This window comes from Anoplopoma fimbria, chromosome 8 (assembly GCF_027596085.1).
Source record: "Anoplopoma fimbria isolate UVic2021 breed Golden Eagle Sablefish chromosome 8, Afim_UVic_2022, whole genome shotgun sequence".
Lineage (NCBI taxonomy): Eukaryota > Metazoa > Chordata > Actinopteri > Perciformes > Anoplopomatidae > Anoplopoma > Anoplopoma fimbria.
Window position 1 is genome coordinate 20,291,179 of NC_072456.1, and position 18,539 is coordinate 20,309,717.

Consider the following 18,539-nt stretch of genomic DNA (forward strand, 5'->3'; position numbering starts at 1 on the left):
TGCAGTGGGGACATTTGCAGGATTACAGCAGCAGAGAGGATAGTGCAAACAAGAGATGTAGTAAAAAAAACAAGTATTGTAAATAAGCAATTGAAAGGATTCGTAATGTTTGCAGAAAAAAGGTGATTTTTAGTGTTGGAAAAGGAAGTTTAATCTTAACCAGCTGTGGATAAATGCCGTTATTGTAGGTTCCTATTCATACAATACTTTCTAACAAGCAAGCTGGCTGGTTGACACGTCTACAATAATAAAAAGTAATGTGGTTTAATCACACAATAAAGAATATTAAATAAGTAAAAAAAGCTAAAAAATATAAGCTTTGAGCTACTGATTGTAAGTCGCTTTGGATAAAAGCGTCTGCTAAATGACTGTAATGTAATGTAATGTAAAAATCCACAATAATGTTTAAATATTATATATACAGACAGAATAATTATTGTATTGCACATATGTTTGTATTGCACATATTTATATTCATATAATGTTTGTTAGTATTAATGTAGTGGCTTGATGACTTATTTATACATCTATGACACGCACGCGCACGCACACACACACGCACGCACACGCACACACCTCCACTGGCTGCAGTGTGGCGACCTGTCCACATGAGGCGCTCTGTGCCCAGACATCAGCCGCCTGTCGAGCTAGATCTGCGGCGTGTAGATCTCTGCGGCACCGGCGCGTTTCAGCGCCCGTCTATCCGCCGTGTTTCTGTGTGGGGGCGTTCAGCTCTACCCGCCGCCAGCAGCTCCAGGAACGGACTGACTTTCTAGCTCCGCCGCTGACGAACCACCGACTGTGTGGTTTTTTTTCTTCTTCTTCTTCTCTCTCCACGAGTAAACGTTGAGAGTTTAACCGTTGAAGCCGTTGGAATCAGTTCGAATCGAACGTTGATTCACCAACCGCCAGATTCGCGTTGCCGTTCGCGTTGACTTATTTTGTAGCCGTTGGACGGAACGTGTTCCAACTTAAAAAAAAAAAAAAAAAAAAAAAAAAACGAACCCGCAGACATTTTGTTATTTCTGAGAATTACACCGTTTTTTTTCTTCTCCTTTTTCTTTTTTTGTGTCCTCCTACTTTTTTCATCAGGTTGAAAGCTTTTAAAGGACCGCCACACAGCGACACGGAAGACCCCATTTCTCTCCCCTTACCTCCTAAACCCCCAAACACCGCCGTGTGTTAGTGTGACTAACGTTTTTTCAAAAATTCGAATTTACATGCGTTGAGCTCGCTGCCGCTGCCGCTCGTGCGTTGAGGCGGAAGAACTCGCAACTGATGCGATGGATCGTTTTGACTGACAGCTTCTGAAGAACTAGCTTTAGCCACCGAGGAACCAGCGCTGCTGCTGCTGCTGCTGCTGCTGCTGGTGGGTTCCTGTTCGCAGACACGGTAAATACGGGGTCCGGACAGGTACAGCAGAACGTTCTTGCGTCACCCAGACGAACGACGGCAAAGTGCATCACTTATATTCGGCTTCATTGTGTGTTTTTGTTGTAGGTTGAGGGTCCGCTAGCTACTGTTAGCTAGGCTGGGCTAGCTCTGGACAAAGGACCAACGCAGGGGAAATATAAACACGGGGCACTCCGTGGGTCGTGTTGAGGAAGGAAAAGCAACAAACAAGGAATTGACATGATGTTTCCACAATCAAGACACTCAGTAAGTGCTTTTTTTTTTTACATTTCACATTTTTATTCCTTTTTTGCAGAATTGTATGTACTTGCTCTGCAGAAACCAGATTTACATGTTAGGGGAGTAATGCATGCAATTAGTGTGTTTTTAGTTGGGTTTTTTTTTGTTGCAGTATGTTGTTACTTAATTAAAAGTCACGTTGTTTTATAACTGCAGTGTTTAGTTCTGGTAAGTTCTGCAGGAGGATGTGTGGTTGGAGGATTACAGCGACACCATGGAAGAAAAGCCCTTTTATGTATTTTGGATTTAAAGTGTTCAACTTTTTCCAGATGATGGCATCCTCCAAATCTAACACCTCTAATGAATGCTGTCATATTTCACAGCTACATGACATTCACACCCTGGTGTCAGTGTATTTTCAATGGGCTGCATTCTCTAAAATGCCATAACCAGCTGTATGTTGTTGTTTTTTTTGGGTTTTTTTTTTACAGTGCTTTGCTTTGGTTCTGTTATAACAAAATATAAATGATGTTGTCATTGTCATCGTAAAAAAAAAAATCTGCACACTGTTATGTGCAGGTGGGTGTTTTTCTATGACTGTAAAAAGCGCACATCTCTTCAATTCCCCCCCCCCCTAAATCTCAAGTTTCCATGGTAACAGAAACTAAGTCCAGGGCATGTATGTATCAGTGATGAGGGCTCTCTCAGCCCATTGGTCAAACATTTATGTTAAGTGACTTGCAGGATTTGTGTTACTTGTCACTGTAGAAATATCCAGAGTGTCAGCCCTGCTTTGGAGCTGTGAGGAAAATCATTTGTGTTTCAGGCCAACTTAATTGGTTTCTTGTGGCGCAACAAGAAACTTGTCTGAAACGGAAATATGGTGACATACCTGTATTTCCACCTCCTGCTCTTGGCTGCCATTTCACCTTTCCCTCGCAAGGGCAAATCTAACAAAAAGGCATTTGTGTCAGTCTGGGCGCAGGTTAACACAACAGCCAGAAGACTGTTCTGTTGCCAGGGACCGTGCCCTCTGCTTCTCCCTGGCAACGTCTTGTCACCACCACTAGTACTTTTACTGCTCAAAGCGGAAGAGTTGTTTGCTGAGGCTAGAACCTGAATGTCTTTTGTGACTTGAATGGGTTTGCCCTTTGGCGGTCAGTGTGTTTGTTTGTGTGTGTGTGTGTGTGTGTGTGTGTGTGTGTGGCAGCCTGATTGTGGTACTGCTGCTGATGCGAGCCAGGAGCTGATGTGTGTTCCCAGACTAAGGGGCGCAGAATGTGAGGATTTGAGAAACCTCTGGCCCGGCTTGTCAGATGAGCGAAAATCCTGTATAAGCTGTGCGTCCTACTCAGTTCAACTCAAGTGTTCTGAAAATTATGATCTAAAAAGATGATTTTAGTGAGATTTCAACTTCAAATAAAAAACACACAGTTTGGGCTGTGTTCTCAGCAAACATAACCTCGATCTAATATCTGTCACTATATCAAATTAAATCTTATCACGCCTCCATTTTAGATGAAAAGGGAAAACATACATTTGAGATATAAAAGCCTTCATATTTCTGCTCAAAATCCCAACAGTGACCATTTCATATTAGCAGCCGGTTACATTGTTTGAACAGTAAGAATAGCTTTCTTTTGGGTTGTGTTATAGCCCATGTCACATAGTCAAAATGTATTCTACCCATTGAATACGATGCAATGCAAAGTTCATAGCATTGTGGGATAGCAGGTGAAAAAATCTGGGCAATTGGAAGGTTTCGTAATGCTTTGCAGAAAAAAGGTGATTTTTTTTTTTAGTGATGGAAAAGGAAGTTTAATCTTAACCAGCTGTGGAAAAATGGCATTATTGTAGGTTCCTATTCACACAATACTTTCTAACAAGCAAGCTGGCTAGTTGACACCTCTACTATAATGAGCAAGAAAAATAAGTGTGGTTTATTCTCTTCCAGCAGGTCTTCACTGTGTGGTGCCTTTTATTCAGGCTGTACTACATCACTGCCAATATCCTAAAGCTAAAAATCTCCTACTGTTGTTCAGTTTTGTTAAAAATACGGATTGCCCATTCATAATTTTCAGATAATATTTACCTGCATACTTAATTTCAGGGATTTACTTGGGTGAGATTCCAATTTAGAGCCCAGTTTTCTCCACCCTCCTTCCTCTGGGTGAAATGGTGGAGCAGTCACCTCCTGATGGGGTGAGAACTCAGTCGGCTTCTCCACGGTGAGAGAACCTGGGCCTCTCCACTCCTGCTTGGCTGATAGGAGGTTATTTTTCTAATCCAATTGAGTGCCCTTATGCTGCTTGATTGGAGTATTAAGACCCAACACACAGGATTAAAAATGGGGTTTGGGAATTTAGGATGGCTGTTCACATGTCTGCAGCTGCTTTAGTCTAAACCTCCGACAACAAGGCACTTCCAAGCCTCCACAAATACACCTGTGAACTGCCCCCCCTCAAATCTGCTGTAGCTTAAAACATAAATATACAGTGCACACAGACACACACACACTTCTTCCCCCTTCAATTCCTCTTCCCCCCTCAGCTGCTGCTGCTGTCACAGGAGCCCGAGGATGGGGAGAATGTGTGACACTCGTATAGATATGAGTGTCAAAGATAAGGAGCTGGAGGATGAGAGAATAACAGCGCTGCCTCATAATAACAGATGATGGATCTCTCAAACTGACTCAGTCAGCACCGAATCTGCTTTGCCTCTGATTTTCCTTTGTTCTCTCTGTAGTAACATTAGTGTTAAAGTTCCATATATATCAACCAAAGCATTATATTTCCACCAGGATATGCACAATCAAGGATCCACTCATGTGTGATGGGTCTTAATTAAAGCAGCAGAGGAAGCTGTACTGGCGGTAGTGGTGATGTGTGGTCACATTGCAATAACATAATGTCAAGGCGTTTTCTGTGTGAATCATAGAAGATGATGCCTTTGCCTCAGATGATTCGTGTGGAATAAGAATAAGAGGAAGATGTTTCTGTCTATCGCTGGCTCGGGCCATTTTTTCCCATTTGTATTGTAGCTGCTTTCTTTCCAGAGACGCTCGTTACAGGTTCACCGCTATATTCCCCCACGCTGACATTTTGTTTGTTGTATTGGGTACATACTGTGTGCTCGAACTTAATACTCATGCCTAGTGGAAGTCACAATCGTTGTTAAATCTGGAAAGCAAAAACAATGAGCAATGAATCTGAGCTTATTACAGATAGTTGTCCCTTTTTAGACACAAAGAACACCATGGTGTAAAAAGGATTGGTGTGTCTTTTTAGTCAATTGGTGCATTTTAATCCGCTGTCACCGGTTACGGGCACAGTTCATTGGTTTAATATGAAAAAGCCTCGTTTGATAGCGGCACAGTGCCTGACCCAGTTGATAGCATTTGCCATATTGTTTGGGTGTTGATTAATCCTAATGCAGCTTCAACAAAGCTGGCTGTGGCGTGAAAGTGGAGCAACAGAAAGGCCCTGTGCCAAAAACCGGAGAGTAGCGCAAGTAATATGGAGGCAAAATCTCTCAAGTCCCCCGAGCCCCATGCTCCACTGTAGAGATGGCCACAGGTTGTACACACAGACACACAAGACACACTCCCTCCTCCCCCTGCTTGTCTCCCTTTATCATGCGTTTCCTCCCAGATCTGATGTAGTGGTGGGAGGGTCAGGGGCAGAGGGTGCACAGGCATTATTAAGCCCACTTGAATTAACAGGACAGCCCCCAGCCTTTCCTCTAAAGCCTCCAGCTGGGGGGAGCTTAATCCCCATGGTCCCCTGTCTCGCCCATTAAACAAACTCCCCCCACCCCTTCTCCGTCGCTCCGCTGCACACACACACACACACACACACTCACAAACGCGTGTGTTTGTGCGTGTGTGTGTGTGTGCGCGCGCGTGTGAGCAACAAGCCTGGCTGTGTGTGCGCGCTTGTCGTGGGGGGTATTAGACATTGAAGCACGCACACAGAAGAAAGCATGTGCACAGCATCGAACACACGAACATACACTTTAGCTCTCTTCTCTGCTGGTAATTATCGCTCTAGAACATGCATAGAAATAAAAGGATTTTTCCCTTTCACTCATCAACGGCAAGGACTAACACACACACACACACACACACACACACACACACACACACACACACACACACACATAGGGACATTCTTTGCAGCCTCAAGGGTCTTATCTGCTTTTTGTATCTGGGGGACAAATTGAATGTGGGGCTTGACACACGCAGGCCAGCAGATGTCTGGGTCGTTAAGGTTAGGCCAGCTGATTAGCATGACAAACAGAGTCCCGCAGAGCCCCCAAACAGCCCCCCCCTTCCACCCTGCAGGAGGCCCTGCTGTTGAGTGGTCGAGTCGAGGCCATGGGTCACAGGTGATGTTGATTTTTATGAAGGGCCACAGTGGATGATTGTCAAAATGCTTTGGGGTTGGTTGAAAGGGAGGGGTGTGGCCTGGTGCAGCCCTTCTCTTCTTGAACACACACATGCTGACTTGGACTCAAGGAGGCAGAGAAGTAACATTTGAATACACAACTAAACACACTGACTTATACACCATTTTCTTAAAAGGCTTTCTGTGCCTTTTACTAGATGGCGCCAGTAGAGAGATGACAGGAAATGTGGGAGAGAGAGACAGAGATTCAACAAAGGCCCCCGAGCTGAACTCTTAAGCGGGGAAGTGGTTTGCGGTTAGCATCTTAACCCCTTAAACACAGGGTGCCCTGGATATATGCACTTTCAACCTGGATGACTCCCATACATGAGACTGTTGTCACAGGTTACCACTAGCAGGGATTTCCGCTACTGTGTTGCAAGCATGGCCTAGGTTGACCCCCTGACTCCACTAGTCAGTAACTTGTACACCCTGCTGCTTTCAAATGGAACTGAGCTTGTGGTTATGACATGGGATGTCGTTTACACAATGTGCTTGGAGTTTGAGTGGTTAAGTAGTGAAAACACAGCTGCAACGGCAATATTAGGGTTTCTTTCGGTGTCTAGAAGCCACAGAGGCAAGTCATTTAGCGAGCTAGCAAGCAGCTAATGTAATGCAGGAAATGCAAAGGTGTAATGATTGAGGAAAAAAATGAGACTGTTGGGAGTATCACGATTTTCATTAGACATATTTTTTATTATTTTTATGTTTGACCAAAATAACAATATACTAACTTATTATGCACAAAATATAAATTCCATGGCCTCTGCTATTTCTGTCAATGTCAGCAAACGCATAGCAGCTCATGATCTCAGAGCTTTCAGAAAAATACGATTTACGAGGTTGTTAATACCGCAAGAGGGCGCCGTTCATATGGACTTTTCTTGTGAAGACCCGAAAACAAAACCGCATTTGAAGGCAGCACTGGACAATTTCAACATAATTACATTGCTAGGCAACAGCTTGGGTCCATGTTTACTTCCTGTTAGCTGATATCCTTCCTGTGCACTGCAACCAACGCTTACACGAATGAAGGATGGGTCATGCAGTCACTGACCTCGCATTGGTACTAAGCCGTTAATGTTTTTTCTTATTAACTAACCGACCCTCAAACTGCTAATGTAGTTTAATAACATTCAGGAGGGCTAATATTAGCAAGCTTTTTTCATAATGTTTCCTATTATTGTCAGGAGGTGGTGCTAATCACCAAATATATTCCTCCACAAATCTGGACCTTTCCTTCGCTAAGCTACTTGTTAAATGAACTTGGTTAGCTTTTGCACCTTGTTAAGCCAATGTTAGCCATCAATATCTCTGTCTAGACGTACTATATTAATATGGAGATAAAACCGTTAACAAAAGTAGAAAGTTTAGTTTAGAAGAAACTGAATAGAAATTATCTTCGTAAAGTAGTTAAAGAAACAGGAAGGGACAGAGAGCTGCGTTGTTAATGAGTCATAGCGAACATTACAGCCTCTCTTGCTTAATCGTTGTCACGTTTACACCGGCACCCGCATGCCCAGTGTACATGATTAGTCATGTGATATTCATCCAAGGCATGCTAGTATGGATGGAAATCATTTAGAAAACGATGCTAAAACGCCTGTGACGGTGAAAATATTTATGTGACGCCTTTATGTGGTGGTAGAATGTCAGAATTTTTAAATGCTTTCTCTTTGGAAGGCATTTCTGAAAAGGTCTGCATTTGGTGCCCCATGTTATACAGCTTTAGGCGCGTTCCTATTAGTGTGAATACGGCTGAAGCAAAACAAAAACGCACACACATCTTTTGCACCATTCCTTTGGAGTTCACGGCGCACGCCAGAGCAGCCTCTGGCTTGGAGGAAATACCGAATTAACGCGACAGAAAACATGTCGCCAACACTTTGAAGGATGCGGTCCCTGCTTGGCCAATCAGTTACACAACTTTCACCTCATGGTTATTTGTTGTGTTGGACAGAAATAACTGAAGAAGAATGTATATGGACTCAATTAAATCTAAGTAAATTTTATTTTCAGATTTTAAAAACCCATATAAAGAAGCTGTGGCATATTCATAAGGAACAGGCAAGGCCAAAGGAACACAAGACCGCTTAGTGTGTGGTTTATTGCGGTCATGAGACTGAACATACCATGTGAAATAACCAAGAGCTTTGTCAAAATTTATGATACCATGAAATGATAAACCACGACTTCCTCTTTTACATTGATTAAAATAAGATTTGCAAGTTGTATCTCTACCTCTTTGTCTGCCTGGGCCGCTTTGCTTTACATAAAGTACCGCAGCAAACAGAACGTGAAATCTAAATATAATCAGATGTCCACTGGACTGAGTTGAACCATATTTTTGGTTTAGCTCAAGTCCGTAGGAGCTTTTGATGTAAATATGAGTGTGTTTATGTGGCATTTATGGGTGTGTGTGTGTGTGTGTGTGTGTGTGTGTGTGTGTGTGTGTGTGTGTGTGTGTGTGTGTGTGTGTGTGTGTGTGTGTGTGTGTGTGTGTGTGTGTGTGTGTGTGTGTGTGTGTGTGTGTGTGTGTGTGTGTGTGTGTGTGTGTGTGTGTGTGTGTGTGTGTGTGTGTGTGTGTGTGTGTGTGTGTGTGTACACGCATCACTTAAGGATGTTGTGCGTGTAGAGGAAAATGTAGAATGGTAATCAGTTTGTGCTTGTGTTTTTACGTGCATGCTCAAACGTGTGTGTGTGTGTGTGATTTTTGTGTGGGAGTGAAGATGGGGGTGTGTGGAATGAAGCGGCTGCATCAGTATTCAGCAGTGGCTCCCTACGAGGAGTGTGTGGGAGGTGGGAAGGAAGGAGGGAGGGTGGTGGTGATGGTGGTGGTGGGTGGGGCCGCTTTTTCCTCAGAGCAGAACGGTGTGATGGGCTGGAACAAAGCAGCACAATGGGGGGCTGCCGTGGTCCCGCCTCGACCGGGGCCCCTAGACCTGCCAGAACGCAAGAGACTACACCAGTCCCGACAAGAGAATTAGCTGCTCTGTTTGTGTGCCTAAGAGCAGTAAGGCCCCGGACTCGAACACTCTGCCACCTCATCTCCACCAAGATCTCAATCAGACAACATGAGGAGTCACAGCAAGGCAATGAAAAACCTCCCTCGTTTAGGAGAGGGGGGGAGATGGTGAGGACAGACGTCCGCTACGAGACGGCACTGGTTTCTATGGTGTTGTATTCACAATACATGTTGGCAGGTAGTGTCACCACCCTGCTGTGTGGTCGGTGCCCTGCTGGTCCTGAGTACAAGCAGTCCCTTCCTTATTAAACACGCTTGATATTTGCAACGGGACACGCTGTTAACTGTGCCACTCGGGCTAATTAAATTTTTCTTAGTCTGCGGGGATATTCAGATTAAAAATAGAAGAAGGTTAAAAAAAAAAAAAAAAAAACACTAGGGGCTGCAGTGGATTGGGCGTGTTGCTACAGGTACCAGTAAGAAAACAAAAATTGTCCAAGTAGTCCAGAGATTGAATTACTTAGAAGAAATATCGATCACCTACAACACTGCACAGAGGTGCACAATACTACAAGACATTTTACAACTGGAAAGTCACCATTAATCCCTTGGAAATGGTAGAGTTGGGCCGTTCATGTCACAAAGTATTCTACCACAATACATTTATTTGGCCAATGCAGTGGGTGGCTGCAAAAGGAATGTCTTTGTGTCTGTATGCTTTGAGTCGGCCACACTTGTAGGAGGGGTGAAAATACCTGCTGTCATAAAGAGAGAGACGCGATAATCATTCAAATATGTGGATAACTGCTCACACCTTGGGGCTTTTTGTTCTTGAAGGAATTCTTAGTGTTGCACTAGTTTGTACATATGACAGGTGAAATTGTGAAAAAATAGCAAAAGAGAGGAGTTGCGGACTTGCTTGTTGGGTTGTCAGTTTTCGGAGAGTTACAACAACGTGTCGGGTTCATTCGTCCACCTTCCAATGTAGGAAATGTGTGGATGGATAGCACTCTGGTTGAGGCACGCTAAAGCCCCAACACACAGTGAGCGCACTATAACTACTAAAACTTAAACTAGAACTTTAGTGCGGGGCGCCTCAGTTGAGCAGATGAAACACAAGTTCCCTGGTGTCAGCCACATGTTGGCACTCCAGCTTTCTGCTTTCATTGTCCACTTATTTGTTGCGAACTTTTGGGACTAATCTTCCTTTCCTCCCTCCATGTCTTTCCTCCTTCCCCGGGTGTTGTAAGTAATAACCTTGGTTTTTACAAGCAGGCATCAATCATCTGCACAACCGTACTGGGTGTAATCTTAAAGCCCCCCTTCTGCGAGGCTGGCTTTAATCTCAGCCATGGTCTCCAAACCCACAGCCCTGTCGGCCTCACCACTTTCCCCACTCTTGACAAATTGCCCATTTCCCTTGGCTTTGCAATCTCGGCACTATTTTCCTGTGTGTGTGTGTATGTGTGTGTGTTGTGTTACAGTATTCGGCCCCCACCTTGTTTCTGCTATGTTTGTGTACATGCCTGTGTGTGTGTGTTGTGTGTGTGTGTGTGTGTGTGTTTGTGGGTAAAGTTTACCACATTTCCATGCATCTGTGTTTGCAGGGCAGTGTGCTTTAGATGTCACTTTGGTGTGTGTTGGTACTGCGCGCTTGGCTGGCCTCGGACAGGAGGTCATGAAGACGGTGACGCAGAGTGGGGAGGGAGGCCGAGCCATGCCAAGCCTGTGTTTGCAAGGGCACTTCACCCGAAGTGATAAAAGTAGAATAATCCTCTTTAAAGCGTCTTAACGAGGTCAAATCTGTTGGGCTGAAAGGGGGAGGTGTGTGTGTGTGTGCGTGTGTGTGTGTGTTGTGTGTGTGTGTTGTTGGGATAACACTGCAGAAATGGGGGTAAGCCTTGGCTTGGTTCGTGAGAGATAATAATCAAAATCAAATTCCTGGCCCAAACAGGATTAGGCTCTCTCTGCGCTCTAAAGCCCCTGTCCAGAGCGGCTGAAGACACAATCCTATTCCTCAGCCTCCTCCGATACACACACACACACACACACACACACACACACACACACACACACACACACACACACACACACACACACACACGTACACTAAACACACACACCGAGCGGCTAACATAGCAAGGCGCGCTTGGCCCAGACAGAGTATGGTGGGGAGGGCTTGGACGCGGGCCAGTTAGCCCTGTCGCTCTCTCAGATCACTGGGCACATACGCTTTAGTCCAAACACTAATCTGGGATATTTAGATGGAATTGTTTGGTTGCAGCTATTCTTAGATGGAGGATGTGATCTTGTTTGGTGCTGGTGTATTAGCAAACGGCTTAAGCCCACAACGTCTGGCTCGGCGAATCATGTCATGATGGATTTTTTTGCTGAGAGGGTTGCCCACATGTTAAACACATACCCCACATGTTGTATTCACTAATACACAGAGCCGGACATAATTATCCCCTTCAGTAGGGTGACTGCTACATGGAGACTCTTGTATCAGAGGACATGAGCTCAGAAAATGGGAATATCTGGATTTGGTTTGCAGAGTTGTGTTGAATTACTTCGGGTGTGCTGCAATAATTCATCGCATCTAAACACTAGGCTTGAATTTACCCCTATAATTCCTAACCTCGCCACCAAACTCAAAAAGGCTAATGATTATTTTGCTTTCAATCGAAATACTTTCCCTTCTTCTCATTCATTGCGTTATCTTTAAATAATAATGTGTCAGCTTTGAAGATGGACAGAGGAGGTGGATGTCTCAAATGAGATCCATGGGACTGTTGCTATGGAGCGAACAGACAGCCTGGCGTTGAGAAATAGGCCAACTGCTCGTCTGTGTGGATCTTTGGCATTCATTTAAAAGTGGGAGAGAGATAACATCCAGTCATTAGTGAGTGATTACAATGCCAAGGCCCCATCCCTGCCCCCAACACACACATACAAACACATATACCACACACAAACACACTCCAACTGAGATGTAAACAGCCAGGCAGGGCTCCAGGAAATACAATCCCCACACTGCCGCTGCCCTCAGGCAGGATTTATACTGAGGAGGATGTTTTCCAACGTATCCTGCTGTTATTCTCTCTCTCTCTCGGTGTGTGTGTGTGTGTGTGTGTGTGTGTGTGTGTGTGTGTGTGTGTGTGTGTGTGTGTGTGTGTGTGTGTGTGTGTGTGTGTGTGTGTGTGTGTGTGTGTGTGTGTGTGTGTGTGTGTGTGTGTGTGTGTGTGTGTGTGTGCTCTGTGTGTTGTGTGTCTAAATACTCCACTGGATGTATGTACTGTATTCATGTATTGTTGGTGTGTCTAATCACTGTAGTGTGGTCTGTTTGTGTGCGTGAAGCCGAGGGCCCCCCCCCCCCGTAATCTCCATCCCTTCCCATCGCCTTTGTCGGCTGATCTATGGAGCAGAAACAGCCTTAGCCTGATTCTTATTTAAAATAGACATTATGTTTCACAGTAGATTTCACATGGATTGGACCAGATGATGGGGCCAGGAAGGGAGGGTGTGGGGGGGGGCTTTGGGTTGGTGGGTGGGGGGTGTGGGGGTGGGGCAGCAATTTCCTGAAACGATGAATCCCATTTATTCGCTGAAGACTGTCTCAATTGCCTCAGCAGCGCACAAAGCTTTTTAATGCTTTAATTACGTCTCAAAGGAGCAGGGCAGAATCAAATTAGAGATTGTCCTACATTTAGGTGCTGTGTGCGTGTATGTATGTGTGTGCGTGCACTATGCAAATTTTGCATGTGAGGCAGAATGTGTGTATGTGTGTGTGGGCTGTTGTATCCTTGTGTATGATTCATGGCAGTGAATATTTGTTCCTCTGGCAGCCAAGAATCATACATAGAGGCTTATCACACCCCACACACAGATGCGCACACACACCTATTCAATGTTAAGGCTCTCTTTTTTTATTTTGCTCTAACACACACATCTTTCTCTGTCACATTCACACTGTCTAGGCTATTCCTCTGTAACACAAACAAAAGACTGCACACAAACACGCGCACACGTTAGCCTAGCCTCTCACTCGCAGAAACACATTTTCACTTACACAGCGTGTAGGCACCTTTTTTTTTTTTTTTTTTTTTTTTTGTCACAGCAGATGGCATGTGTCACAATATTACGGCAGTATTTCATTAACATTATGGGCATCCATCTGTTGTGGGCTCTCAGGCCCCCACAGAGCACCTTGTTTTGGTCACGGACAGAGAGAGGGATAATAAGCATTGTTAGCTGTGTGTCTATAACGTGGAGTCAGGAGAGGCTGCGTAGTCCGCTGGTGTAGTGGCAAAAGTATCAGGGCAGCTCTGTGAGAATCGTCCTTCAAACTCCTGCTTTTCACTGAACGTTTTATCCAGGACTTAGGCAGCTTTGAGATGACCTTGATTTAACAGTAAACTTACATCATTAGCAAAACAAAACAGTCTCATATGACTGTTGCAATACTTGTGCCTCTGGCAGCCAACAATCATGTGCTTTTTAATAACCAAACTGTCTTAAATCATTGTGGTTCCCTTCCCGTCCTGTTAGCAGGGTTGTAAGCTAGCATGTACATTGACATCACCTCCAGCTATGCTATCAAATTACTATCAGCCAAATATGGCCACATTTGATCTGGGGTCAGAAAATGCATGAGGTTTTTTTTTTCCTGTAGAGTTCTGATCTGTTAGAAATCTTGGAAGCATTTCAAGTAGAAGGTGAAGTGTGACAGTTATCTTTTTGCCCCAAGCAACCAGATGCTGACGACTGCCAACTACTCTCTTTAGTCTGGTTGCAACAATTACACCTGCATTAAAAAAAAAAAAGCCCTTAGACTATTTCTCATACAGCATATGTTTGACTATATACTCAGGTTTACATCACTCCACTTATACATGATTAAACATTTAGTATACATTCTGTCACCTGAGGCAAACAAAAACTGAAGGCTGTGTAGCCAGTTGTTAAACTTATTGTTGGGCTATGCTTAATGTTATGGTTTCTAGAAGTCCTCCTCGGGATTTAAGGGCCTGTTACCAACTGCAATGATGCCTGTAAAGTAGGGAAGTGCATTTATAGTAACTTCCAGATTTTAGTATTCACATTAAATTATTATAGTTGCAAAAAAAGCCACTTTGTGCAGTTCATTAGTCTGTAGGTCAGTGGTCTTCAAATCCTAGTTCTGGGTGAAATGGCGAGTGAGGGTTACATACAGGTCTGTGGCGAAGAGTTTTAAGCTTCATTTATAACATTTACTTTCAAATTATTATTATAAATAACTTACAAAAACATTACGTGCAACCCTTCCACCTTCCCTCTCTCTCTGTCACACACAGCGAGGAATAGCCCAGTCCTCCAAAAATCTAAATTTATTAAACAATTCAAAACATGTTTTTACCGAAGTAAATATTCTGCTTTAATCCACAGGTGTTGTCGTTTAACCTTTCAAAAACAACAGTTCCACTGCGGTCAAAAGACAGTTTGCTCTCCCCCGTGCCTCACACAAAGGGAGGTTCAATCATTTAAAAATTGAAAGCTCTTCCTCTCCTTTTCCTGCTTTCCTTTACCTTTCATTCTTCCGTCTGTCTTCTCCGTCTCTGTCTGTATTCCCAGAGGAACAGGATTCCCAACCTGGGGCTGTTGACCGAGAGAGACATTTTAAACGTTTGCATACTGCGCTACACAGGAAGGAAATCGGATCTGGGGCAACAACTCTACCCTCAGGCACAGGGGGTAACCTGTAGGCAGACACACACAAAAACACACTCGGTGTGTTGAGAAACCACGAGTGCAGGGAACAGTCAGTGCAGTGTGAGTTACACGGCGGCCTGTAGCTAAGTGCCTTGTGTTGACACAGGCTCTGTGTGGCACAGACCCATATATCCGAGCGGTTGTTTGCAGAGTTGGGTCCACGCCATACTGGCCGGAGTGATAATGGAAAAGGTTATTCTGCTTTACAGTCGGAGCCTCGGTCTCCCAGTAGCGGCTTGGTTTGTTTGGATTGTGGCTTCTGTGTCGGCTGGAAGCATGACAATGTCAGCACTTCTCATGACATTTGAACGTGTATTGGCGAAGGTCACTGGGCTTGTCACTGTTTTGCTGGAATGTTTGTGTGTGTGTGTGTTTTCTTTTTGGTTTTTTGACCTCCTAACTGTCTTCCAACCTTAATGCTTGTTGTAACACAATCCAATCTATTACATTTGATGTCCAAATAGAGATAATACCAATAGTATAAATGTTTACCCCAGAAGGGATCACAAAGAATTCATCCCTAACCCTAAACCATGTTAGAGCAAAGCACTGCCTACTGAGCTAGAAAGCAAAAAAAACTAATTCAGCCTTTGAAGTAAGCAGGTTCATTCCTGCAACCTGAAGCAATCCTGTCGCTTAGCATATTCTCTGGCCATGGTTCTGTGAATGCGGAGCAGCCTATTTGTAGTTAAAAATGAGGCCGAGCGGCATGCTGTGGGGAGCAGGGTACAAAGCGACAGGTCATTCCTAACAGCGGCAGGCTAGCTTCCCGTAAGTGCTGCAATCAGATTTCTGATGGTTTTTTATGCCTGCTCGATCGTAGTGGGAAAATGTCGATTTTTCTTTTTTTCTTTTCTTTTTTCTTTCCCCACCTGACCCATTATGCGGCTTGCTGAGAAATAATGAGATTTTGTCCCTATTTGGGTTTGATGCTTGCCGTGCTCTAACATACAACCAGGCCATCCACTGCTGCCTGGGGAATGTAGTGTGGACAGAATTACAATAAGGGCTAATAGCAACATCCAGGCTAGGTGACGGAGCGGTGGTGTAGCTCGCTGTGGGAGGCCCAAACCAAGTGTTTTTTGACATGACATGAGTGTCATTTGGTGAACACTCAAAGTTTGGCCAAATTATGATAATGAACCTCTAACCCTCACTAGGCTAGTGCCGTGTTACACAGGACCAAATTAAACACCGGGGTATCACTACCAAAACAATCTGGTTACGATTACATTCATTATTAATTAATGTCCAAACTGTTTTCTTGAATAATTAATAATAAAAAATGTATCAAATGTAACGAAAACATCAAACGTGCTTACCATCATTTCCCAGAGACCAAGGTAACGTCTTCAGATCTGCTGTTTTTCTACCCAACAGACCATAACCCCAAAATAGTGGGTTGACTACCATATACAACTCCTTACTTTGGAGAGGCTGTAATCAGCAAATCTTTAAATTTATTGCTTGAAAGACAATACATTAATACATTAATTGACTAATCGTTTAATCTGTATATTAACCCACTCTGAATTTTTTTCAGTTTTTCTGTTATCTTATTCCAACTTTAAATGTCTTCCCTGCCCTGTTTGCCTTGGCTTAGTGTTGAATCCCCATTTCTGCAACACACAGGGGCCTCTTCTCATTTTTCCGTTTGCACATCCTCAATTCCTTTCCACGCCTCCTCTCCTTACACCTTAGTCCCTAACACCTTAGATGCGAGCGCAGAAGGCAAAGAAGAGAGACAAGGAGAGAGAGGAGTGGAGGCAACAGGCATGTAACAAAATGAGACATCCACGCTTCGGACGTGACGTCAATTAAATATGACGTGTGGCACGGCTGCACCATCTGTCCATTGTTTTGTTAAAGCCTCCCGCTGTATTTTATGATCTGTCAGATGAGCATAACAGTGTTCTTGACAACTTAAATATTTCATTTTAATTCAATTCACAATGTGTGTATGTTCCAGCTGTGTTGCGCCTCTTTCATACGTCACGGGTCCCGAAAAAGTCTTAAACAAAGGATACACCTGTGCTCTGCTCATAGCACAAAATAGAGAAAAGACAAAAGTGGCAGGAGTTGCATTTGTTGTTCTTTTTGTAGTGTGAGCTGGGATGATTAGAAAGAAAACCATAGTCCTTTGTTTATTTCGTTGTTCTTGCATTAATGTGGAAAGGTACCATAACTTTTTATAAAGGTATAATGTTTTAATTGACCTTAAACATACTTTATGTCACTTGAACAATTTAAATGTATATGTATCGTGAGAAAAGATTTTATCTACAGTACCAGTCAAAAGTGTGGACACACCTTCTCAATCAACTACTTTGAAGAATCTAAAATATAAAACATATTCTGGTTTGTTGAGCATTTGTTTGTTTACCACATAATTCCATATGTGTTCCTTCATAGTTTGGATGACTTTAATATTAATCTACAATGTAGAAAAAAATAAAAATAAAGAAAAACCATTGAATGAGAAGTTGTGTCCAAACTTTTGACTGGTACTGTATATTACGTTCCCTTACCCGATTTAAAAACTTCCCAACAAGAACATCTATGAGTGAGCAGTTGAGTGTGATGGCACAATGTAGGAATTTAAGATACTTTTTATTTGGAGCTAAATCGTTTCAACACCTCAAAAGACTCAACGTGATCTCAACCAAGTTCCCTAAAATAAAATGTATACTAGCAAGAAAGGTTCCAGCATGAGCATGTAGTTTCACGTTACCCCAATTGAATGTTGGAAAAGACATTTTGGAATAATAACACACATTGGAATATAATTCAATGGGCTGTTATGGCTCGCAACATATGCTTTTGTTCGTAATGGCCGTGGGTAATAACTCTCTAAGTTGCTTCTGCACCGTGAAGACGCTGCCGGAGCCAGACCAAGGACAGAAAGAGTCTGGGTTATGTCTATAGAAGGTTAAATAGGGGTGTGTCGACATCCATTTATGGCTAATTGTGTCTGTGTGTGGGTTAGGCTTGTGTGCAGGCTCAGAATTTCACAGTGATTGAGATATATAACAGAGCAGTGCAAACGCTGGGGTTTAAAAACTGGCAGAAAAACAATGGGTGTGCATGTTTCTGCTTTTTGTGCAGTTTTAGTCTTGAATCAACACATGGGTTTATGCATTTGGCCCCTTGTGTGTGTGGAAACACACTTGGCAACCCGTTTCCTAGTAATGTCGTACCCGTTGGACTGCGTAAAAATAGAAAACTGCTTGATTTCATGTTCGTGTTTTTAATTATTTCTCTTCTGCTCTCTTTCTCATCCCTGTTGTGTTTTCACTTGTTTTTAACTTTTTTTTGTCTCCTGTGTTTTTTTTTCTTTGGCAGGCTTCATCGCAGCAGCTGAAATTCACAACCTCTGACTCCTGTGACAGGATCAAGGATGAGTTCCAGTTCCTCCAAGCACAATACCACAGGTGCAAACAGAAACACTTCCACATGCACACAGATACGCAAATACAAAGGAGAAGCAGGTCTTTGAACTAAGAAGCATATCTCCAGGCTATACATGCGTCACTTAGAGTTTTCGTTTATTGCACACATTTTTGTAACAGTAGCCACAGTGTTAAACTGCAGATGGGAGCTGCAGTATAGCGGCCATATCATGGCCAGAAATAGGTTTTGATGTAAATGTATGGCCTTGTTCCACACATAATTTCACATAATGTTGTCACAATCTTGGACACTATCCCGCTCTTTATTTAACAGATCTTTCCTAGGAAGTTCCCTGGAAA

The 18,539-nt window shown here is 43.4% G+C and overlaps 1 protein-coding gene across 3 annotated transcripts in view; it reads left to right on the top strand.

Annotated features, from left to right (window-relative positions):
• The first annotated feature begins 612 nt into the window (after positions 1-612).
• The window catches only part of tle5 (TLE family member 5, transcriptional modulator), a 37,015-nt gene continuing 19,088 nt past the window's right edge, over positions 613-18,539 (top strand). For 2 of the 3 annotated variants that reach the window (XM_054603170.1, XM_054603172.1), the window contains exons 1-3: positions 613-1,392; positions 1,501-1,659; positions 18,133-18,221. In XM_054603170.1, coding sequence (XP_054459145.1) covers positions 1,633-1,659; positions 18,133-18,221 — 116 coding nt within the window. In that variant the 5' untranslated portion in view covers positions 613-1,392; positions 1,501-1,632. Of the gene's footprint in view, positions 1,414-1,500; positions 1,660-18,132; positions 18,222-18,539 lie in introns of all 3 variants that reach the window. The other variant, XM_054603171.1, reaches the window with a different exon arrangement.